At 35.5% G+C, this 27,029-nt stretch overlaps 1 protein-coding gene across 2 annotated transcripts in view; it reads right to left on the reverse strand.

Annotated features, from left to right (window-relative positions):
* Window positions 1-27,029, reverse strand: part of LOC149797688 (uncharacterized) — a 123,572-nt gene that overhangs the window by 78,006 nt on the left and 18,537 nt on the right. For both annotated transcript variants that reach the window (XR_016421861.1, XM_089962608.1), the window contains exon 2: window positions 9,038-10,650. Coding sequence is in view for 1 of the 2 variants with exons in the window: in XM_089962608.1 (XP_089818734.1) it covers window positions 9,038-9,902 (865 nt within the window). In the remaining variant the exon portion in view is untranslated. The remainder of the gene's footprint in view (window positions 1-9,037; window positions 10,651-27,029) is intronic.

The following is a 27,029-nucleotide window of genomic DNA, read 5'->3' on the forward strand; positions in this document are numbered from 1 at the left end:
TGGATCAGTCAGCTATGCAGATGTGAGAATGGTGTTTGGAAAGGAATATATTCAAATCAGCAGTCCATACTGCTGGTAAACATAACATTGCACTAGGAAGAGTTGATGTGATTTAACTGCTTCACATTTTCTAGTCTTGTACATAGTCAGCGTGAATCGAATCCACATTTCAAGACATGTTCTGCTTCTGCAGTCTACAAATACAAAGAGCATCTTTACAGCATGCTCACCATACTGCCTTATGGACATCAATCATTTTGTTTCACAGGTCCACCCCTCCCCTGGCCTATATAGTAGAGAAAACAACAGTTATATGTGTTTATGTAAATTAATTAAAGAATTATTTACAGCACTTAAAACTGAAAATGCTGATATTAGAAACGAGATAGATGAATAAGCAGCTCTAAGTAGCAACAGTAAGCTGTATATAGTTTTAAAAGAAATATATATTTTATGCTTGAACTCTGACAATATTTACCAGTCTTCTATACCTAAAGTACATTCATTTAACATTTTATATTTTGCTGCAGAGGCTGAAAGTGAGTGTGATCAGATATGTAGTAATCATTTACATGTTAACAAATCAACTTCTGTGCAACTCATTATTGAGATATTAAAGGTTTAGTTTAACACAGGAAACACATATTCGTATTTGCTCTACCTGCCAATTCCCCAATGCAGCTGCCACCACCCAAGACAGCTGCAACAATATCCAGGCAGATTTTCTTTCCAGAAACTTTTCAGACTACATAGAATGGATGCGAAAGAGAGAAATTTTTCAAAGATTATGCGCACAGAGTTTTATTCCTGATACAGATCTCTCGGCATCCAAATTAAACCATCAATTAATGAAGTTCTTATCATGGCGCTCTTTAAAAAGATGCTTTTCCTTTAATATGGCATGGATGAATCACAGACATTTTCCCCCTTTTAATTTTAATGGGAAAATATTTGCTGATCATGTTAGTAAAACACTTCTAACTTGTTCCACTTTGGAGTTCCAGTTACCTCTAGTTTTGTCATGTTTGGTTTCTCTTCCAATCCGACTTCTGGGGTAAAAAACCTAATGACACGCCCACACAATTGTCAACTTCATCCTCTTGGGATAATCCCTCTCTGTAGCTGCAGTGACTATCGGGAGATTGGTCCAAAATCAAGGAATTCATTACCAATTAATGGAGACCAGGAACAAATAAGCAGTACAATTTGGCATCAAAAATATGGAATGTTTAGTGTAACATCAGGGAAATTAATCCCCTCTGTGTCTCTGAGGTAACATTAATTTGATACTTACATACAGATTCTTTGATAAATAAAGATAAGCCTTTATAGTGTCATCAACACTCGCAAGGCAATGTTACTTCATACCTTTAGATGATTTGGCAATGATTGGTGCTTGAACCCTTTGCTTATTAGTAAAAACTGAAGGGGCTGCACAACAGGAGTCCACCTAAACCACAAAACAATAACATTGTTAGATGTTAAGCCCAGTCTTGATGTTGTTGTTGTTGCAGGTAGAAAGAAGTGAGACAGTCATGAGTGGCTAGGTGCTTTAGACAACTTGTCCACCTGGGACCTGAGGCTGAGTGAAGCCCAGTCTTGAAATACTTTTGTACCGGTCTTGAAATACCTGTGTACTCTATTTACTTGGGAAAATATATTTGTGGTTATTGTAATGGTGCAAACTTTTGAAGAATTTCTGTACACATAATGAATTTGTCTGTGGTATCAATTTCACAGTACATTCATCAGTAGTGCATTTTTAGGAGGTCAGCACAGCATGACACATAAACATTAAGCTGGATGTATTGGTAGGATCGCTATAGCTTGGTAACTTCTAATAATTAATCTGTTCTGCTTGGGGCATGAACCAAGTTTTAATTAGGACTTGCTTGTTAGCAGTCAGATAAAGCGATGTTAAGATGTTAACATGAAGTCATAGCGATCAACTCTCCATGGTGACATGTACCAGAGAAGATTTTAGAAAGTTGTGGTCTATGTGAAATGGGTGTCATAAGATGATATTTTCCAGAATAGTCAACAATAAAGGCGGGCTGGCAAGAATTTTCAGACTTCTCTAGAACAGTTAAGCATTATGGTGGTGAAGTAGTAATCCAAATTGGCTAAATTAAATCAGGGTTTTAAGAAAGTCCCCTCGGAATGAATCAGTTCTGCAAGGCAGCAAGAAGCTGACTGGGAAATAAGTATTTCTCGTTAGATTGTCCTTGCGGATGAGTGTTGAAGTGAGAGATATAGAAGGGGGAGGGTTGAAATCTAACTTCATAAGGAGGTTTGAATCTTGAATAAAGCACAAAGGGAAAGAAAATAGCTCTACACACCTGACTGCACAGTGGGAAAGGAAGCACAGTCCACAGCTAAGAGGTCAATGACCTGAAGAGACTAGTAAAGGGAAAGAGAGAATGAAAGATACAAAAAATGACGACCAATCACCAATGATGACCGGAAGCACTAGCTGATGCTGTCATGCCAGGCAATCTGAGTTCGATCTGTCATTCAATCATGTGACGAAATTTGTTCTATCAGTAACAGAACAGCTAAATGAAAATCACATCATTTTGATTATGTAATTGATTGAATTTTACATATGGGGACTCGTGTGATTCTATTCTAAATCTCTGATGAGTTCTCTGTAATTCCATCCCTAATAATTTCATATGAAATTTGTATTATGTACTCAATGTGGGCAATAACACAGTGATTGATCATCTAGATAATTATAAACAAAACTAAACATACACCACATCAGTTATTAATTTTTATTTCTTTATCTACAGCTCCACAGGCACAAGCTTTACAATCTTTGAATTTACGCATTATGACTTGTATAACAGATAAAGTATTCAGAATTTCTAATTTGTTTAAAAGTTGAAAACAGTTTCCATTTAAAGCTGATTAATTATAACAACTGAAACATTGCGTACAATGCATACATTGCATTATAATGACAGGGTATAAATATTCGGAAATCTACTCCAGTTTTTGTGTATTATTTATTGTTCATGTACCTAATACTATTGCTGGGTCAGGGGTTGGCAACCTATTTTACATAGCATGCTACTTTTTTCCAGATTAATTACAAAATGAATGAGTGCCACCATTAAGAGAGTAACATTGTTAAAATTCAGAGTTTTGGCTGCCCTTCATGTGCCACACAATACCTCTTGACATGCCACCTTGTGGAACACGTTCCATAGGTTGCCGACCCCTGTGCTAGATGATTAAAATATTTTTTTAGAAATATTTGACAGCAATAAGGGGTTTGCGTAGGCAGTTGTTACTTGCAATAAATGTTTAAAAAAACTTGTCTTCACCATTAAAAGAAGAATATGATAGTGAAGGAATGAACCATAAGTAATGGTATTTGTTCTGATGCTGATGTACATGTTAACTTAAATGTTTGACAATTTTGAATATATTTCCTTATTGACTGACTTGTTTCTTTAAAGAGGCCATGTACATGTGTGAGGCGGTGGGCTTTAAGGAAAATATTAGTCTCCTCATCCAAGCATTTGTGAAGTATGAGGGTCATCACTGGAGCAAAGCTGGAGGCTTTGCATGTATACACCCCTCTTCCTTTGTTGGAAGTTAAAGTTTTACCACAAAGGAGAATCCCCTCACTTAACTATGTAGGCAACAACAACTGCTGGCTTTAAACTATGAAACACATGAATCAGATGTACAATTTATATAACATGTCATGTGACAGGTAAAACTAAATCTACCTTTTCTCTGAAGCAAACTTATTTCCTCTAATGACAGAATAACATCCTATATGTATATATATTATGCTCCACCTCCAGCTTTACCCAAGAATGCCCATCATCCTTCACAAATGCCTGGATGATAGAACCAGTTTAAGAAAGGATCTGATCCGTTTCCTTAAGAATCGAACAATTTAACCCTAAAAGTTCTCCATAGAAGTTTATATGACTTTACTGCTAAAATAGGATGATATGACATTTAACCAACAAACTGTCCATTTGGTTTAATAGCACTCACCGGTCTTACATAATCTAACAGTCTACCTTTCCACTAAGCAGTCTTCTGAAGTATTAAGAACATACCATACAATGTATGTTAATTATTCAAATGATATAGCATAAGTGACATTTACAATAAATGTAATAAATATTGATCTATGGTTCACCTATTTTTGCTTAAAATTAATAAACAAGTCATTTGAAGGTCATCTAAGCCTTTATCAGTTAACACATTAACCCCTAGCAACGACTTTATGGGGCAGGAGGTAGTAGCCTACTGCCGAGCTCTGTAGCATCATGGTCATGCATGATACACTAAAGTGGGTGGTATTATAGAAAGGTAGACAGATGTAGCTCTACAATGATACCAAATAATCTGGAATATCTGGCTGCACTACAAAATACAGATAGAAAAACCTCATTTTTTGGACCCGACTTTTTTTAATGCAAAATTCGCCCGTGGTCGGAATCCCATTTTGTGTCCAGATTTTAGACTTTTTGGTCTCAGATCTAAGGCAAACCGGTATGAACTGCAAACAGACAGATGAGCCTTTCCAAAAAGTAGGATAAGATGGGCAATTGGAATAAAGAGTGGTCTCCATACAAAAATAATGGCTCCGTTTAGCAAAAAAAAAGTCCAACTTTTACCCTTCTGCTCATGCACAAGTCAAATAGCCAATGAAAAATGATGTTTCAAGCACAACTAGGCAGTATGTTATTGAAAGATGACCAGGGATTTGGTGTTTTTGAGTCTATTCAGAAATAGCTTTCAAAATGTGTTTCCTACTCGATTTTCAGGCAAAAATGGCAAAAACCTCCAGGGGTTAATGTGTTAACAGTAACAGAACTAATGGTTCACACATAATTGTAACTGTCTGTGTAAGAGTTAACGCAAAATACAGTCTAAATCTAAGAAATGTGCTACTATAAATATTTTCTCAAAACTTAATACCTTCTCACAAAATTTATCAATTTCAATGAGAGTCATATAAAGTTTGAGAAGTAATTTTATTCAAAATGTTTTAGGATCTCAAACAAAACCAACTGAAAGAAGGTATCAACACTAGAATAAAGCAACTTGAATGCGTGCTTGTGTAAACTGCAAACAATAAGGGAAGACTATCCAGCCATACACTGGGATCATACCGTGAAACCAGAACTTCCTGATTTGCAGTAGAGGCTAGCTAAAATTTGATCCTCTGACTTACCTTACCATACATTTTATTTTCTAGCATGTTCTTAGAACATCCCCATTTTTGTTGGCAATCTGATAAAATCAATAATAAAACGTTTATCCAAGAGAAATCCAGTTATTTTTCCAAGATCAGTTTGCAAGGTATTTGTACTGCATTGTACATGGGTATTTTGCAACATACCTGTTGCTCAGCAGATAGATTGCAAATTGTTCAGGGTCTATTATAGAAATTCAGGGGAAAATCCCAAGGGGGCAATTTTCTGAATATATGCGAGACAGGATGAAGAAACAGAGTTAGATTTGAAAATATAGTGTCCAAATTTCATACATTCAGCTGGGTTTCTTTTTAAAAAAATTAGAAACAGGCACAAATCTATAACTGTACATCCCAGAAAAGGCCTGACACTTTGATGACTTAGCATGAAACACTTTTGCAAATACTCTTTATCATTTTCAAATAACTTTTTGTTTGCATAAACGTTTGAAATTACCTGTTTAAAAAAAAACAACAGTTAAGTTGAATAGACTTTGCCATAGTATTGAATAAAAGGTTTTATCACACTGCAATTATTTTGCAAAAAAGACTTGATATCCACATGTTTGATGATGTGACATTCGGAACCCTAAAGCTGCTCTGAACCTGCACTAGAAACCTTTGATGTCATTAACACGCATCAAGACCAAATATAAAGTACCCTCCTCAACCTGTTTACTTTATTTTAAAAACTTCTGACAAAAAAATCAAACCCATACCATTACTAAAATGAATTTAGTGGCTGTTTCCATCTACATCTTTTTGCATATTGATGAGCATCCAATGGGTAGAACAAAGGAACTAAATGATTACTATGATAAGGGAATAAACATATGAAAAATTTATCATGTTATTTCATTTTTCCTGCTGAAAACAATATAACAAATTTAATGCATAGTGCTGAATATGTAAAATCAAGGACCAATTTTTTTCTGGTTGCTGAAAAATTAATTGGCAGATACTTCAGCTCATCCATGCTCACTGTCATGTTTCTGCTGAACTTCCAGCCATGGTCTGTTTGCCTTTCCAGCATCATGGTCTGTTTGCCTTTCCAGCATCATGGGATATACATACATATGCTACGATGCATACCTGATAAATGATTTTTGAGACAGAATTTTTTTTTTTTTTAAGCCAAGTTGGAATGGTAATCAATTTCTGAAAGAAAACTACACTGCCAGTTGAGTCAAAGTTTGATACTCACTTTACCTGATGATACTGGATTCTGTGTGAGTGATTTGGATTTTTAATGTAGCATTAACAATTTTGCAGTCATATCACTACGATGTCTGCAGTATGGCAGTTTACAGTGATGTCTAGCATTGAAGCATCATGGCACAGATACGTAACATCATGTCCCACCCAGTGACATTATCCTGACACCAGGCCAACCAGTCCTAATACCTACATCTTAATGCTGAGCACCAAGCGAGGAAACTGTTAGTGCCATGTTTATGTCTTTGGTATGACTTGGCCTGGGTTTGAACCCACAATCTACCACATCCAAGGCAGTCACTCTAACCACTAGGCCACCAGAATGGTCTGCTCGTGTAGACATATACATGTATGTTTGAAAGAATGAGTGTATTTACTATTAGGAAAAAAATGTTTATGATTATCAATTTTTTTGTTTAATATCTGCTCAACTTTTGCTATTATGAATGCAATTCTGTTGTGATTCAAAGATACAGGGTAATGTGATGGAATCCTTGTAATGAGTCTAAACTAAGTAGAGATCTGTAAACATTTTCTACGGTTAGAACTTACTGACAGCCATTTACAGAAATAATTGTATTCTATAATGTTAAAGATTTGTAACTGAGGACACAATTGGGGGGATTTTTTAAGAGATAAATTATCTGTATGTCAACAACCTACGTATAGTGCAGCAAAATTTTGGAGAATGTTTTCTCATCACATACAGCTGGTTTATGCTGCAAAGTGGTAAATGTGGTCTGATTAAGATAAAACATACCTTTAATGTGTGGAGATCTGATGACAGGCATGTACTGGTGACCTAATACATAAAAAATGCATGTCTGCACTTGTAATGTCATACAACTCATCTTGCATTGTTCAAGACAGTGACTTAAAACTTTGGGATATGATGCAGAGTGGTCACACAGATGTGCACAATGGTTTTGAAAATTGTATGTCTCCTGAATCGCGCTAGTGGGGAAGACGTGTCTGTGAATAAAACTGCAATTACTACATACTGGTGTATCATATATGTCTGAACACTGTTAAACGTATTCACTGACTCCAGAGTTAATCAGCACATATCAGATGTGGTTGGTTGCATGTTATACAGACTGTGCTCAGGATGACTAGATATTAAGCAAGTCCTTCAAAGACATTGTTGTGCCTGCAGGAATCCCATGACTGTTTTGTAAATGTACCCTTGATAGTATTACTGCATACCCATAGGCATACTGTACAATCTTGCAATCGTATCATTTGTGGTTTGAATTGAAATGAATTAAAGTCTTTGTCGATCATGCTGCCTGATATTTGTTTGAAGGTATAGGACTGATTCCATTATTTTTGCCTGCTAAACACACCTGCGCTTAAACAATAAGAAAAATGCAAACTGTCAGTAAAGCCAGAATAACCTCATTGACAAATGTTCAATGAATATCAATTAATAAAGTCAGATTGCCAGTCAACCAAGTCAACAGCATTGTTTATAAGCAATTGTTGTAAAGTGGCTGATTAATGGAGAAAAAAAAACACCTTTTAAATGTAATTTTTATCATGACATAGTTGTGCTTTACTAAAATGAATTTTACAAGTTTCTTTACACTCACAGAAAATTTACTAAATGGGGAGGGATTCACACAATCACACTTTTTGGGAAAATTCTGAAAGGAAGCAGTGTCCCCTGAAAAAGACAACCTCAGTACAACACTGTGCTTATGCTGTATTTCCCCATTTATCCAACATGATGAGGCCATTAATGTGCTGATATACCTTTGCATGTAAAAACCATCCAACCTGCCACACCCATTAATCATCATTTATTCAAGATTATAAATATGGCCTCCAGAGTGGTAACTTCCAATTATTGAAGGATGGATGATGGATGAATGACATACACTGGGACATACCATAGGCTGGCTCACTGAGCCTTCAAGCCTGCAATTTATACTATACTAATCTGATGAATGACATACACTGGGACATACCATAGGCTGGCTCACTGAGCCTTCAAGCCTGCAATTTATACTATACTAATCTGATGAATGACATACACTGGGACATACCATAGGCTGGCTCACTGAGCCTTCAAGCCTGCAATTTATACTATACTAATCTGACGAATGACATACACTGGGACATACCATAGGCTGGCTCACTGAGCCTTCAAGCCTGCAATTTATACTATACTAATCTGATGAATGAATATATTTACAGAATACTGTGACAGCCATGTCATGCCTTTCACATTCATTAAAAGCAGAGTAAAAAATTTCAACACTTGCAATACTGTACCTCTCAGAAAAATTAAATTCAATGAAAAAATTAGTAGCTGCTATTGATTTCTTTCACCGACATGCACGCATAAAAAATACCGAAAAATATTGAGCATGTTAAATGGAACTGGTCAATCTTGTCTCTCACAAGATTACAAATACGTGCAGTTGGATTTCTAGATCCATCCTCTCTGAGAGGGCCTTGTTTACACACAACTGGACATTCAACCCATGCCAGTCCAACCATAGTTTGTTTGGGGTTTCTTTCCATTCAGAATTCCCTATATTCTAATACTGTAAACAACGGTGAATATTTCACATCTGTATCACTTACCTCCAAACACAGATGAACTTCCTGGCTCACTAGTTGGTACCCTTGGTGGATCACTTGGTAGTGGGAATGGCAGTACAGGAGTTGAGTATAAAATGGATCCAGATGTGTCCGTGTTCACACCAGCGATTAACATTTCAGTTTTACTTGGTGTTAAAGTCCCCAAATCCACCCCTAATTTCACTGATGGATAGTCAGAGGTAGAAGAATAAAGCCTGATATCTGATAACCCTGTTGGCAAAGCAGGGGTCAGGTCAATATTAATTTTGGTATGCATTTTTTCATGGTTTTCATGTAAAGAGGAATTATACAATGTTCCTTCATATAAATCCGAGACAGCCATATCAACTGTTACTTGATCGATCAAGTCTGAACTTGATGGCATAAGTGAGGAAGACAGGTCTGAAGTCTGAGAAGGCACTTGTAAAGAGTGTGAGGCTGAGGTACTGTGATGTTCCTCTGATGATGAGGACAGGGTGGGTTGATCAAACAAAGCCTTTGAAGCACCACCATTGTCCGGTACTTTAATGGTGGAAAAGTCAGTAGTTCCAATGACAGATAGGGTTGGTGAAGCTTCTGAAGAACTGCGATGTGTGGCATGTTGCATAGGAAACTGAGTAGCATCTGTCAAGTCCTTCTCGAAACTGCTGTACACATCTTCTGACCTGGACTCACTGCCTACCAAGTCCGTCACAAATGATGTCAAAACACTGGATGAGGAAGTTGGCTGTATGGAATCTGTGGGCAAGTGGGAAGCCATTACAGTGCCCTCCGTTGAGAAACTTTGCAAATCCGCTATGCTATCAACTGACTGATGACCAGGATTGGTGGACAGCTGAGTGAAACTACTAACAGTTGCATTGGCCATTGTTTTTCATACCATCTGTGGCCGGAATTATAATATGACTATCTTAGTCTGCCACCATTATTTATACCCATCTGTGGCTTTTAGTTCGTGAAATGACTTTGTAAAAATCACTGCAGCAATTTATACAAGCTTCTGGAGCTGCCAACCTCTTTTCTAAGCTGTAAGATCCTCACTGCTTAATAATGCAACATGCAAACTGCTTATTCTTGAAAGCCGTTTATTTTTAAGATCATTTCAATGGAAAAACAGAACTTCTTACCCAAATTTCTGAGTAATGATTATGTTCATCTTAACGAATGTTTAATTTCAATTCTTTTACTGCCTCACAAATTATTTTTATTTTTATTTTGTCTGCTTCTAAAATGACAAAGACTTCACTGACTGTCTTGATTATTTTTTCTCAGCTAAACTTTTCTAAAAATATTGGTGACCTCTTTCTCTCATTTCTCCTTGGTTTAGAGGGCTATCCTTTCCAAATCCACATTAGCAACAAGCATTTACTTCAAGCAGAAGAATGCAGTCCAGAAATTAAACATATTCTCAGATGTTATCAGAGACCTTCATTTATTGCCAAAAGAACACTGTGATCCAGAAGGTTTTCTTGATAAATTTATTTCAATGCCTGCTTGCTAATCAATGGCACTTGTTGCAGCTTTTTTCCCACGCATGATATTGGATGCACGTAATACACTGCACTGACCTCAATCTCAGCAGAAACATTAAGTATGAAGTTTCACCATAAATTAGCCTGAAAAACAAATATAGTCTGGTATTACAACATACATACATTTATGAAAATGTTGTCACAGTCAAAACTAGATTATGCATGTATATAAGACCAATGTTTGGGTACTCAATCAACCATTCGTACATCCAAACCCTGATTATCTGCAAACAAAATTTGTAATAAAAGGCAGTGATCCATTCTTATGCCTTAATGTGTTATGACATACACTGTGTATGATTACTACTCAAGAATGGTTGGTGTCTAAGGTACAGGACAAACAAGAAATCTTTCAAAAGTATGTACCATTTTCATTTTGCTTTTTAATTATGCATATGTGTGTGTGTGTGTGTGATTTAATTTGTAACATGGTTTTAAAAAAATTTCAGTCATACAATGTCTGCAGCATGGCAGTTTATAGCAATCTCTAGCACTAGAGCTACATGCCACAGACCTCTAACATAATGTCCCACGCAGTCGCATTATCCTGACACCAGGCTGACCAATCCTAACACTAACCTCTTCATGATGAGTGCCTAGCGAGGCAGCTGTTGGTACCAGTTTTATGAGTCTTGGTATGACTCAGCTGGGGTTTGAACTTGTTACTTCCCACATCTGAGGCAGACACTCTAACCACTAGGCCACCGGAGTGATCATTTATGCATATATTTAATGCAAAACATGCATATGAATAAATGCATACTTTCATAAGAAACTTGTTGAAACATCTACATGTACATTTAGACACTTTCACAAGTCATGACTCATAACTACTTTCTATATTCTTTTTAAGACATGCTCTTTTTCATTTTCATCCATTCAATATCTTTCCAAAGATATTTTTAACCATGATTCAGCAACGGTAATTAATCTGTACAACATACTGATATAAATCACTGTAACAATCCACAAGAATATTTTAGATACCAGTGCCAATTTATTTGCTGTCCTCCTATAATTAAGTTGCCCTTAAAAACCCAAACTAAGACTCTTGCATACCAAAGCAGACAGCTAACACGTCTTTCATGCAATGCCACAGACCTCTTTTTCATGGAAACACATGAAGCTATGAAGCAAGCCTTGTACAACAGGTGTCTGATGAAAGACCACAGATTTAGGGATTTATACAGATAATACACTAGACCAAAAAGATGGGGAGTGGGAACCACCATGATTGTTTTTAGACTCAGAAAAAAAATATCTTGGGACTGTGTTTGAAGTACTCCATCTTTATCAATGCTTTCTGAAAAACCATAAAAGTGTTCTAAAATACTACAGGCAAAGTTGCCTTATGCTGGGTACCTTATTTAATAAAACTATACTTTGATTATTGATGGGAATGATATCTACACACACAGGGATTTGTTTAGTGGTTTTATTCTGTATTTAAAGATCCATAATAATACAAGTTTCAATCAGCAAAGGAACAAATAAGGTGGAATTAAATTGAAAATCAATTTGAAAGATTAAGTTCACACAATCTTAAATGGCTCTTTCACCAGACCTGTTTTATAAAAGAGATTCTACCAAACTGCCTCGTAATGACCGACTCCAGCAATTGGATTTGGTCTCCAACCAAGTAACTACTAGCATAAAAAAGAACCATACCTGACCATAAATTGACACACTAGCCTCGGGTCACTACAAAATATCTGGCAACTATCCACTGATTCAAAATTTATGGGCAAAGCTCCCTTACAAGTGCAATAATTGTTCTTTTGAGAATTTCCAAAGGTTTCTGAATTTGGAGCACTGAGTCAACTAGTTCAAAAACTGCATATAATCAAATTAATCTATACATGTTCTCCTCAATTTTAATACTGAATGAAAATTTGTCTGGTGAAGATGAATCATGCAAATAGGAGTTCAAATTGAAAGCTACACACTGAACACTGAAATCTATGACATGTTATCCAAATATACTAGCCTCTAAACAAAAACTGGCTCTTTTGTATACAAAAATGAAATATACAGAACCATCTGTGAGCATGTCAAAGCTAGAACAAAATATGCCTTTTCAATATAAAAATATATATATGCAAATGGTACAGACACCCATTTTTTCAGCAGATCTACAAATAAACCCAAGACTTAAAAAATACCCAAAAATGAAAAGGATTCACATAGAAATTATAATTTCAACATATTTGTGTTGGGGGAAGCAACTTGTGAGTTGTCAATCTATACAGTAATATATATATTTATGTTGCCTGTCACAAATATGAAATTTTCAATCTACATTTGGACAATGGAACATTTCTATGATCAGTAAATTGAAAATAATAATCCTGTTTTTGTCTCACCTCTGGCCGAAGAAAACCCAGGAAGATATTTAATTTAATTTGTATTATATCTACTCAGAAATGAAAATCATTTGTTTACAAATAATCATCAGCCTGAAACATATATGGTAATGTAATACAATACAATGTACCATGTAATGTTCATGTACATCAAAATGCAGCTGCATTGTATATACCATATACCAGGATACTCACTTATCAGTCCAGTCCCACTGCAAACTGCATCTGTGCCAGATCTAGTGTTGCATTATGTCCTGGTAGATCTGGATCTGTGCAGTTTGTTAGGAGTAATCACTATAACAAGCAAAACATACCCTGATTTGCTGACACATTATGCAATGCCAGATTAGGGTCTATGCTCTAAGAAGATGGATTCAATTTATAAGCGAGTATGTATGGGAAAAAAGTTATTACAAATTTGTTTAGCAGCTGAAACAAATAAAAGATAAATTATGCAAAAACAACTTCAGATAAATTGACCAATTTGCAGAAAAATCCAACACAAGGTTTTCCTGTCATATTACATGCATGTGCTAGAAAATCTGTGCAAATAATGTTGCACTCAAATATATTACAATGGTTGTGTTTGCCTTATTTTAATTGTAAAAAAAAATTGTTTGGCTATCCTGGACAAAACTCAGTTCCAAACTTTGCAACCTATCCATCGCAAATTTAAATTTAAAGATGGAAAGTAAACAGTCTGTACAATTTAATGCACTTGTGTTGATGAGATCATACTATTTTTCACTGTACTGATTACAGGATTTTTCAATCAAATTTGAAGTTAATATACATGTAAGGTAGATTAAACACACTTACCTCAATATCAACAGCAAAATATTTGAATCCGGGAAAATATACAACACAGGCCTAGAGATTTACGATATAAAACCCTTTTCTAGATAAAATGACAGTTACTACAAAAAATTCCGTTTGTACGTTTTATAACTACATGTATTATGTTCCAAAACTGTCTGTGAGTTAAGTACAGTTCCCTCCAAACTGTAGCAAAACAAATCTTGGGTTTCGAAAGGCCAGGAGCTTCCTAAACACTAATTTGTAGTCCTAAGTTCTATACATAATTGCTGGTGACATTAGTTATGTCGAGTGCAACATGCTTGGAGAGCTTTAGGGGTGCTAAGTGGATTCTTCCTGACTGACTAAAAAATATGTATGGAAGTTATTTGAAATGTTCCACTAGACCATCAATTTTATTTTATAATTAAGTGAAGACGCCATCCTATTACTGGACTTTCAAAAAGCAACTATAGATGTGGCATCAGGTGTAAATAAGTATATTTTACTGAACAGTTTATATCTGGACAGCATTACAGTGGTATATTGCTTTACTGCTTAGACAAAATGACCCACTGTGAGTGTGGGGACAAAGAATATGATGGACCCTCCAGTATGTCGTAATTATTATTAATAGAGGCATGATCTGCAGTGACTCAGTGGCATGCATGCAGCACTCACAACCAAAATGTTGCAGGTTCAAATCTTGCATGTACCATAGGAATAGCCCAGGTCGATTACCATGGTTGTGAGCCCAGGTTGGACACCATGGTTGTGGGCCCAGGTTGGATACCATGATTGTGAGCCCAGGTCGGATACCATGATTGTGAGCCTAGGTCGGATACAGTGATGTGTCCCTGAGCATGGTTCTTATCTCTAACAATTGGCATTAAATATACTATGTATGTTACTGTGCCAAAAAATAGCAAAATAAACCAGAATGCTTAGAAAGTAAACAAACACAAAAAAGCCTAAAATATTACATGAGAAAGCTAAGGCCAGATGCTTTCCATGGGTCAGTAATTCTTACCAGGATTTTTCTAGTTTATTCCTCCATCAGTTATACTGGCTGCAACATTGTGATGAAAAATGACATTAAACCTAAAAATAACAAAAACTATCTGAGCAAATAATTTCCACCCCAAACTCAAAATCCTTAATTTGAACATCAAAATACCTTTGAGGAAAACAAATGTTAAATATGAGACTTTAAAAATCCTTGTAATGTTGGCTTCATTAATGATGAACAATTTGGGTGAACTTAGTCTAAAAAATGAGAACATATGACCAACCTAGTAAATTTATCAAAATCTTCGGGGTGGGATTACTATTAGAGATAATTTAAGCAAATATTGCCAAATATTTGTAAAAACATGAATGAAATCGTCACCAAACATTGGCATTTTATAAGATAAAATTTACAGTAATTCAAGTATCACTGTTTCTCGATTGTGGGTTTTTCAAATCCGAGTTGAAATTTTATGGTCTGCATGCCTTTTCGGATATACTACCTATAAACATTATGCAGGTGATTTTCCTGGACTTTTTCTAAAAGGGTCAAAATTATTTTAAAATGGGAGTGGTTTATTTTGCTTCACATTTTGCTTTCACTTACCGAAAAGCTCTACTTTTTTAAAGAAATGAAATTTCAACTGAACCCACAGTGACTCTCCATATCTGCCACTGTTAAGTAGTACTGATCTGATGACATAAAACATCCAATGTGCAAGTCTCTTTCAGTCCCATTATCTTGTACACTTCAAATGCTGATCTGAGAAGACATATTTACTTGCTTTACTGAAAATATATTTACTTGCTTTATTGATCATGTTTACTTGCTTTATGGATCATGTTTACTTGCTATATGGATCATGTTTACTTGATTTATTGATCATGTTTACTGGCTTTATGGATCATGTTTACTTGCTTTATGGTTCATGTTTACTTGCTTTATGGATCATGTTTACTTGCTATATGGATCATGTTTACTTGATTTATTGATCATGTTTACTGGCTTTATGGATCATGTTTACTTGCTTTATCGATCATGTTTACTTGCTTTATGGATCATGTTTACTTGCTATATGGATCATGTTTACTTGATTTATTGATCATGTTTACTGGCTTTATGGATCATGTTTACTTGCTTTATGGTTCATGTTTACTTGCTTTATGGATCATGTTTACTTGCTTTATGGATCATGTTTACTTGCTTTATTAATCATATTTACTGGCTTTATGGATAATATTTACTTGCTTTATTAATCATATTTACTGGCTTTATGGATAATATTTACTTGCTTTATTAATCATGTTTACTGGCTTTATGGATCATGTTTACTTGCTTTATGGATCATGTTTACTTGCTTTATTAATCATATTTACTGGCTTTATTAATCATATTTACTTGCTTTATTAATCATATTTACTGGCTTTATGGATAATATTTACTTGCTTTATTAATCATGTTTACTGGCTTTATGGATCATGTTTACTTGCTTTATGGTTCATGTTTACTTGCTTTATGGATCATGTTTACTTGCTTTATGGATCATGTTTACTTGCTTTATTAATCATGTTTACTGGCTTTATGGATCATGTTTACTTGCTTTATGGTTCATGTTTACTTGCTTTATGGATCATGTTTACTTGCTTTACTGATCATGTTTACTTGCTTTACTGATCATGTTTACTTGCTTTACTGATCATGTTTACTTGCTTTATGGATCATATTTACTGCCTTTATCGATCATATTTACTGGCTTTACTGATCATCGTAATATTTTCCCTAACTGCTGTTCACAAATCTGAGCTCTTGATTTTCAGATTATTTTCCTTGTATTTGGTTTTAAGTGCGTGTTTCAAACAGTGCTTGTGTTTTATCTGACTATCCTTCCGTTTTATTTTAGCTGGCCAAACCTATCCCATAGCCGCATCCACTATGGTCATGCGCATTTGACGCAGGGCAACTCGAGTGACCAACACTTCTTACATGAATAGAACTTTCATCCTAGAAGACGAAGAAAGCCTTGAAAGCCTTACATCAAATATTCAATTTTTAAAAAAAATAATTTTAAAAAAAATTCTTATTAAAAGATACAATAATTGAAAGAGGAAGAAGAAAAAAGATAATAAAAAATGAAAATTACATTATATATGTATATATCCAATTATACTTGTACAGAAGATGGTAAAATATTAAAAAAAATATAAAGAATACAGCACAACATGACCACAAATAGGGCAGGAGGCCCTTCCCAAATGGTCTGAAAAGATAAACCGGGGAGAGCATCCACCCCACCGACCAAAAAAAGAATAGAACATTTGTCATTATAGATTGCCACAGATAGTAGTAAACAATACTATAACAGCACACAAATATAAGAGTTGAAATGTACATTTCATCAAGTATTTTTAACAATAAATGAGTATCTATTGCTTTATGTTACTGCATCGTGACTCTCATCTTAACTCTGCCTGCCCCCTCTTATGTCTGCATGGTAATGAAAAATCCGAAAATAAACAACTTGTCTAATTAGCAACAAACAATGAACACCAAAGGCAGCACATCACATATTAAGCAGATTCCTCAAATATTTGCCATTTAGTTAATAAATTAAATGGGAATGAATGTGAATCCCAAAACTGCTTAAGATACATTGGATTGGCTAAGAAATTTATTCTCTCTCTCTCTCCTTAGTTTGCTAACTCCATGAAAAAATATGGATAATAATGAGTTAGCTCATCCTGCAATACATTTGCAATGGCCAGTTGCTACAGTACTATGAGCTATGTGTAACTCATGTGACTTCTTGGATTGGGCTTGGGATCTGATTACGTTGGCATTGATGATGCTGTGTTCACCTGTATGCATCCATCCACTATGAAATTAATTATATGCAACAAAGGTTTGTAAGTCCTAATGTTTTCAAGAGTATATAGCCTTGAAGAGTCATCTAAATACACGCAGATTTGTACAAATTGTAATTTAGGTCACAAAAGAAAATCGTCCACCCACCCCTTTCCTCTCAGAAATGGATCATACAACTTTGTAAGTCCTTTCCAGGACCGCGGACAGAGTAGGACAAATTCCTTGGGACCACAACGGTCAGGGGGTCCACCATTGTTTCAATTTATGATTCACTGGGGCCTATTGGATAATTTTTCATAGGGCCCACAAATCCTGTCTGCTGCCCTGGTCCTCTCTGATGCTTTTTGTGCTCATATCTACCCTTTCTGTTTTAGGCAGGCATGAACAATGTACTCATGATTTTTAAACACACTATTTCTGTGAAGGGGGTACAGATATCAAACCTTTAAAAATTTGTTTGAAACTTTCTTCACAAACATACACTATGTTTATGGCAATTGCTTAAAAGTTGCCCTATGTTGATTGCGCATGCATTAAATACTGGAGTGGAAATACCCAGATTCGACTTTATGAAAAAGGTCTATACTGCTCAAACTTCAATGATTCAGCCAGTGGAATCATCATGGTCACATTTATATATGGGAATACAGTAGCTAAGTTGGTAGTGTTGTTGGACTTTTAACCAATAGATCACAGGTTTTATACCTTTCCAGGTCAGCAAAAGACACGTAGCTCACTAACCACACTGGTGGCCTAGTGGTTAGAGCATCTGCCTCAGATGCGGGAGGTTGCAGGTTTGAACTCTGACCGAGTCATACCAAAGACTTTTAAAAATGGTACAGGAGCTGCCTCGCTAGGCACTCAGCATTAATAGGTTAGTGTTAGGACTAGTCTGCCTGGTGTCAGGATAATGTGACTGGGTAGGACATCATGCTACATGTCTGTGGCATGATGCCCCGGGTGCTAGCTATCACGATAAGCTGCCACACTGCAAACATCATAGTGACATGACTGAATTTTTTTATTAATCCAAATCACACACACACTTAGCTCCTATTTCCTTAGTAATATATAGCCAGTAAAGAGCACTCAAGTGCTGTTAAAAAGCAACCAATATTTAATTATCAGAAAAAAAATCCAAATGTAATTTTGGTCCATATTTATTGTAGGTAAGGACCAAATTAGATTCATACACAGATCTGATCAGGGCCAATTAATTTATCTGGACAATCCTGGAGACTGCTAAGGGGTTAGAACCACAAATCTGGTGCAGATCACATTCCATCTTTCAGACTGGAAACTGTTGTAAATGTTTACATGTAAGTGATCCTTTTTTTTTCATGACAGTTTTGTCCAGAACAAAATGTATTATACTTGGTATGTAAACAGCAGGTGTGACAAAGAATATGAAAGTTGCTGATACCATTACATATATCTAATCTGGACCTAATTTTGTCTGGACTATTTTTCCATCAGTGAAGAAGCTCATTGTGATGATGTGGCAACCCACTGCTCAGCTCACCACAACTGTGTACAGCATATACTGGATTTGAAGCAAAATCCAGAGAAAAAGAAACATGTGCTTCAAGACAGATGTGCCAATAATAAAATCATTAAAAATTTTAAACAAAGGAAATGGAGTGTTTGAGCCCTGGTTTGCTGGAATGCCTGCACAATCATTTTTTTTTGTTGGTAGAAATTGTTTTTAACCATAATACTGGAAGCAACATCAATCTATTTCAGGTGTTGTTCATTTTTTTTAACTAGGCGGTGATTACATTAAAGCAGAAAGAGGGAGGTATAGGGAGGTCAGAGCATCAACTAGATCACAATCAACAGCAACCATTAAAGCACTGGTAGTAAGACCTCAACACAACCACATCAAATCCCTGGAGGCCAGCAGCCTAACACAATGACACCTTTTATCCATCCATCTATAAGATATAAAGGTAAACTTTCCAAAAAGGTCCACTAGAACATGACCAAACAGTTTTGCCATTTTATAGAGGTGGCTAGTATATGGGAGTTTGATCAAAACATGTATCAGGATAGCCTTACTAGGACCAAATTATCGTTTGTTAGTTGTTTCTGTTAAATGGCACTATTAATACATTACCGGCTATATGATGGTGAGCAAATAGTATGTGTGTGTGTATGTGATGTGAATTTTTAACACAGTTTTAACAATTTTTTTGGTCATATTGCCACCATATCTGCATTTTGTGGTTCACAGTGATGTCTAGCACTGGGGCATCATGTTGCAGATGTGTAACATTATGTCCCACCCTGTCACACTATCCTATCCTGACACCAGGCCGACCAGTCCTAACACTAACCTTTTAATGCTGAGCACCTAGCGAGGCAGCTGTTAGTACTATTTTAATAAATCTTCAGACTATGGTTGGCCAGGGTTTGTTCCTGCAAACTCCCATATCTGAGGCAGACACTCTAACCACTTAAGCCACCCGAGTGGTCCTGAGGAAATGGGAAATGCCTTTCCCAAGGTCACACTATGATAGCCAAACAGGGCAGGTCTGTTTAGATATCAAACCAGTGTCTTTGTTCTATGTATTGAGAAACTGCATGCTGTACCCTTCCAAACCAAGCCAGTGTTTAGTGGAGGTCTGATTACAAAGGGGTTAATTCGGTAAAGTTCACTGAATACATCAATCCAAACATATATATTTGGGTGGATACTTAGAATATTTCCTGCTGCTGGTGTATAAACATGCTTAACAAACTGGAGTACATGCACTTCCTTCCTGCTTCTTTCACTTAACCATGCAACCTTGAGTATAACCACCAATGTCCTCTAGTAGGCAGTCATACCTAAACCCAAAGGAATAGTGTAATTTGCAGTTGTTATCATCAAATAAGACAGCATCTACTTCAATTAAAATAAAATATGTAACTAAATGTAACAAAATGCTAAATTCAGTATATTTCTTTACAAAACATATACTGTATTTTCACCATACAATACTCTATTTCACCCATGTATCAAATATGTTAATTGCTCAGAATTTCCAAACCTGCTTCACATCATACACTAATATACAACCAACATAATACATTTTGTGCAAGTCTGAGATTTCTAACTTGTGTATCTCCATACACTGATATACAACCAATGTAATATATTTTGTTCAAGTCTTGAACATTTATGAAAATGAAAAACTTAATTTGGAATATACTGTTTCTAACAACAATTCCCACAAACACAAAATGTAATGTTTTATTTTATCTGATAGGTTAACAAAAATGTGAGGACCTGAAATTCTGAAGATCGGCAAACATTAAACTATATTATAAGCCGATCTAAATTTTAATCAGATTGGACTGGATAAAAAAATTAAATCAGAATTAAAAAATGTCCTTGTAGTCGATATTATAGTACATGTATATTGCTGCATGTACATCTTACTTGCTGACCTCCTCCCAAGCCTTGCTGACCTCCTTGTCAAGACCTTGCTGACCTCCTCATAAAGACCTTGGTGGGGATTTCTTGCTTAAAATAATACCTCTCTCAATAGGCAACCTTCAAAATTATATACATGAGTGAAATACAAAGACTGGTCTACTTCAATCCAGTGATTTAGGAGATGAGTGATGGAAAAATAGACAAATGGATAGACACGTTTTTATTATATAAAAGTTTTAAAGATAAAATTATGGTGACACATGTAAATTTACCACTTGGTAAATAAAGAGATCCGTTTGTACCAGTGGTGAACATAGGATCCCAAGAGCAGGGGATATTGTTTACATCAACCACAACATTTTAGGGAGGTCAAAGGAAAATAAAAATATATAAAACACTAATAGTGCTATTAATTTTAGATAATCTAATTTGCTTCCACAGTTTTGCCACCTTAACATTGTGGTCTGAATTGCTAAGTCACATGTTTGTTGAATGCCTACATTACTGCAATAAATGTTTTAACATATGCTCACACGCTCACACGCAACTCATGAAAACATGAACATGTTGAAAACTGACATAACCTGAAATGAGCTGTACCAAGGAATTTTCCATTCCAAATCTTGCTCTAATTTTTCTTTAGGGTACTCTTATTGTCTACCAGCATGTACAGTAAGACCTGTCTTTTGAAACCACTGCTATGAGACCAGAATCTCCTTGCAGATTTATTGATTGATTATATAGTTATGATCTGTTATGAAAGACCACTTGTCTTGAAAGACCATTAATTTTTGGCAGATGAGGTTGTCTTTCAAGACAGCTTCTACTGTATTATCATAAAAATCTGTTTTCTGAATTACTTTTCTCAACATAATAAATTATTAATTAAATGGCAAATTGTGTATTGCATAAATTATCTTTTGTCATTATTCAAACCTCAGGCTATCTTCCTTACCATAGGGGTGACTTTAACCAAGAAAATACATTGAACCAATGGCTGTCAAGCACTTCACATTGCAACTTGGCAGACTACCACAAATCTCAAATGTTTTCACTGCCAGATACATTGTTTTAAAATATTCATTGCAATCTTTTCTTTTTTTTCTCACTTTTCATGACTGGCTGTTGCTGGTGCCAAAACAGATTGACATCAAAAAAGGAAAAGTTGTAGGTGTTTCTTTTATGTTTTATTTTCTGACAAAAAAGTGACAGGGACAAAATTTAAGGAACATAGAACACAAAAAAATGCAGGAAACCAAAATCCCACACTCCATGAGCAACAACGTAGTACAACTGTATTCATGCAGTGTTAAAAGGAAATGAAGGGTCAAGATTGGGAAGAGTCGCTTTTATTCTAAGGATGGAGTAAAACCTGTGAGAGAGAACAGTTTCAAAACAGAGGGCTCTTACAGCCTGAGGAGAAACTTTTATTTTTCTCACAATACATAAGCTCTTTAGGGCATAAATTTTTTACAATATCAAGTGTTTCTTTAAAAGACCCTTACTCTTGGTTTCTGGATAAGAACAATGTTTCAAGGACAGCAGTGAAAAATATTTTCACAGAGAATAGACCCTTTCATCATTCATTAATCAACCGCAGATTGGTTTGCCATGTGTATTGCTAACTTTGTTTCCTCAATGCTTTTAACACATTAGCAGGGTTTGGTACATGTACAAAGAGTACAGAATGAGTCAAAGTGTCAGTTTCCATCCATTAGTGAACTCCTGACCAAGCCCTATCTCCACAGCTCTGAAAATGAAAATCTGCAACATGTTTACATATATGTACATGTACTTCTAGTCTTCCAAAAACTTTTCCTGTTTTTCTGATCAAGAACTTTATCTAACAGAGAGGCATTAGGAAACATTACCTACCATATTACACCTAACCGGTTGTAAGAAGAAACTTTCTTTGAACAGAAAACCAAAACTCAAAAATGTCTTTCATGGCCCATCAAGTAAAGAACTAATGGTTGTTGAAATTCCACCCTTGTTTTGGAAAGTTAAAAGTTACAGGCAGATGGATGGACATGTGGAAAAACAGTTACACTGATGGTATCACAATATCATTGATGCTAACATACTGGGATAAAGAAAACAACCCTGGATATATAGCAACTTTGCAATTGACTTACAAACTTATTATAATGTAATACGGACCTGGTATTTATGTTTGAAGCTGGAAATCTGATTATTTACCAGCGCTTTAACAAAAAGCAAGTGCCCAAAACAAAATTAAGCACCAAATTTGACTGAAATACTTACTTGAATAAAAAAAAATTGAATGATGCCTCTGAGGTGCAAAATGAAGGTATAAAGAGAGCTAATTTATGTTCTAGTCAGCAAGATACACCCATCCACAAAGTTGTTTATCACTCCACAAATGAGAAAGTGACTAAAGATAAAAATAGTCCCTTCAACATTCATGGCAGGGCATAAAACTAAAATGTGCGGGGGGGGGGGGGGGGGGGGGGAGTGAAAAGTGCAATAATTGGCCAAAAATCTACATCAGTAGGACATGTTCTGTAGAAATTTCTTCCAGTGCTGTTGATTAAATTTTAAGAACACCTTCATCCACATATGATGGCACATAACATTTGTCTGCCAGGTCTCTCCATCAGAATGCCTTTATCAAAGATGGTTAAATCTTGTTGAGAATAATTTTTACTACCTGTATAAATGTTTTTCTATTTAAAATACTTATCACCATTTCTATAAATCTGAAAGGCCTTCAAACTAGGATACTCTCAAATCTGGTCAAATTCTATTAAGAAGAGTTTTAAACAAAAGTCATTGAAAAGTTTTGATTTTCTATATTTAGTAGAAAGATTTGTATCTGATGGGAGATTGACAACATTGTACAAACTTACAATCATTTCATGCCAAGATGCTTTTTGTCAAATTTGGTCAAATTCTGTTATGTGGTTTCAAGGAAGTTATTTCAAGTTTCTTTTCAATTTTAGTAATGGTGGCCATATTTGATCACAGATCTGCATCATTTTACCAACATAAAAGGCCTTTATGCCTGGATGCTTTCTGCTAAATATGGTCCAGTTCTGTTAAGCAATTCTGAAAAGTCATTTAAGGTTTTATTTTATATTTAGTAAGGCCATGTGTGACAACAGATCAGCATCATCTGAAGTTTAAAAGATACCTATACCACGATAATTTCTGTCAATTTTAGTCAATTCTGTTGAGCAATTCTTGACAAGCCATTTAATGTTTTTTCTATTCTTACTAACAGTGCCTTATTAACAGTGACTATACCAGAAAACTGATCAGCATCATTCAAATTTAACTTTTAAAAGACCATCATGCCAAGTCAAATTGGTCAAATTCTGTTGAGAATGTTTGGAGAAGAATTTTCTAAGTATTTCTGTTTTTAGTAATGGTGGTCATATTTTATTGTGGAACAGCTTCTTTAAAAAAAAATTTAATGTCATATATGTCATGATGATTTCTATTAAACAAAATCAAAAACTAAAACATGCAAATTTCATTTAAATGGCACAAAAGTTGAATTATGTCATCATCATATGTGCAAACATGCTTACCAGATTTCACTATCCACTGTGTGCTCAAGTAGTTTTTTTAAACATATAAATGTTTAAGGTTTACATTAAAAAATGTCAGAAGTCTATCTTCAAACAAACAGCCTTTGTTTTTGTAAAATAACGACAGACTAAAAAGTCTATGATCAAAAAGTTCAAAAATATTTCCTATTATTGCAAGAAAATCTTATCCGGTCATCCACATACATGTATTTAAACATGTCTACCGAACATGGATTTTAAAATCCAAAGTTCAAATGTGCAAAACACCCCAACATAAAAATTAAAAATTATTTTAATGATATGAAAATCTAATATGGTCCTAATCATATACAAAGAAATATGCCTATCACATTTGTTTTATCTACAAGATTTGATTCTAGAACTGAAAATTGAGGGGAGATTTGCATAAAGTGGAGAATTCTCAAATACTTGAGGGATTTAATCAACAAATAAAGTTTTTTTGTGGAAAGATTATGTTTAATTTTTGTCTCAGTTGTTTAAAATTACGTCCAGTACTACCATCACACATCATACAATAGACCCTGCATGGTGTACAAGTGGCTTTCCTTGTCCAGCTAACAAGGTTTTCATAAACAAGAATCACTCAAAGAGACTGATGCTCTAATGGCCAAAAAGAATTTCAAGGAATACAAAATAAGACCGTTTCTTTTTTCTTCAAAACTTTGAGTGCTGAAATCATCTCTGATATTTTTGAGCCATAACAAGATTTTCAAATTAGCCACTGTAGCAACCATACTTGATTTAGCACCAGCACCATTTTAATTTAGTACTGACACAATGTCATTAAAAATCTTTGGTGCAAACCCTATGTAAACACGACATTCCATTCAGGACCAACTAAAAACATCATAAGAATGAGAAGTCTTTTGGGGAAAAACTCCATGTCAATATGACCATAGATCAGGAAGAGAAACAATAACTAGCGATGGATGACAGATCAGTACCATTTTCACTATAATAATAATAATATTGACCTTATTTAAAGAGGGTAACACAATTAGCTAAGAACTAACCTACCTTGAGGCCCTCATAAGGATCAACTGGACATCATATAAAGCTTTTTGGTGAATAACCCATATCAATATAACCATTCATCCTGGATGAGTTAAGTGATAACAAGATTTTTAAGATGGTCATTGTGTTGGCCATATTGGATGTCAAAGTACCACCATTTTTATTTGGGACCAACTAAACCAAAGGATGAATATGTGTGCACAATTTCATGGCATTCTTCCATGTAGCTTGGGAAGAGGAGCAATAACAAACTGGTGCTAATTGACGAATGACAGACCATCTGATAAATTCTTCTGGTTTATTACCACCAGTAGAGGTAAAAACAAAACATAATCTAAAAACGTGTGAAACTTGAACAACTGTAGTAATGGCCCTAAATCTAGTCAGGGCATGTACATTTAAAAAGAAATATGCCTGTCAAATTTCCTTTCTCTATACTGTGCAACTGTGGCAATAAACTCATAGGACAGAATAAAAGACAGACAGACATGACATAATAAAGTAGTGGGGGCGTAAATATACACTAATCACAGACCTGTAAATTTATCAACTCCCCATCCATTCTCAATAATGTTTTAGCAGAAAACTCTAGATCAAGCTTAATGTCCAAAAACTTGGACCTGATCTAGAACTTCAATTACAAGAAAGCTAGAATCACATAACTTTCACATGATTTAATTTGGTCCCTCTACTAGAACTGATCAATTTGCATGATACTGGTACACCAGAAAGTAAGTTGTTGTTGTTGTTGTTTTGGGGCTTAACGCCATTTTTCAGCACACGATAGGCTATACATGGCGGCCAGTATTAATGGTGGAGGAAGAACCCGGGAAAACCCCGGCAAGAACCACCGACCCACGAGAAGCTACTGGCAAGCTTTCCCACATACCCACATTGGCTGAATCCTAGACTCGAACCGCCGCAGACAGAGGTGAGATGGCAGTGATCCGTAAACAGAGAGCGCTTTAGACCACTCGGCCACTCGGGGCCCCCCACCAGAAAGTAAGCATAAAATTCCTGCATCAAATGTTTGAAGACTACATGACCTGGTCATCTACATATGAATATAGCTTCAGTGTTAATGGTAATAAAAGTTATTTCTAATTTAGGACAGCTCGCCAACAAGTTCTAAATAATTGTAACAAATACAAAAGTTATTTGGGGCCCTGGGTGGACGAGTGGTCTAAAGCACTTGTCTTTTACCAATCATTGCCATTGCACCTCTGTCCACATTGGATTGAGCCTGGGGCTCAGCAAATGTTGGTCAAGTGAGAAAGCTACCAGTAGCTTCCCATGTGTAGGTGGTTCTTACCAGGATTTTTCCAGTACTGTACTTCCTCCCCCAGTTATACTGGCTGTCATATATATAGCCTTCAACTCAAAAACAAACAAAAAAGTTGTTTAAAAAGTCTGGAAATCTAATT

Source organism: Sinohyriopsis cumingii, chromosome 6 (assembly GCF_028554795.1).
Source record: "Sinohyriopsis cumingii isolate HCF-2022 chromosome 6, ASM2855479v2, whole genome shotgun sequence".
Lineage (NCBI taxonomy): Eukaryota > Metazoa > Mollusca > Bivalvia > Unionida > Unionidae > Sinohyriopsis > Sinohyriopsis cumingii.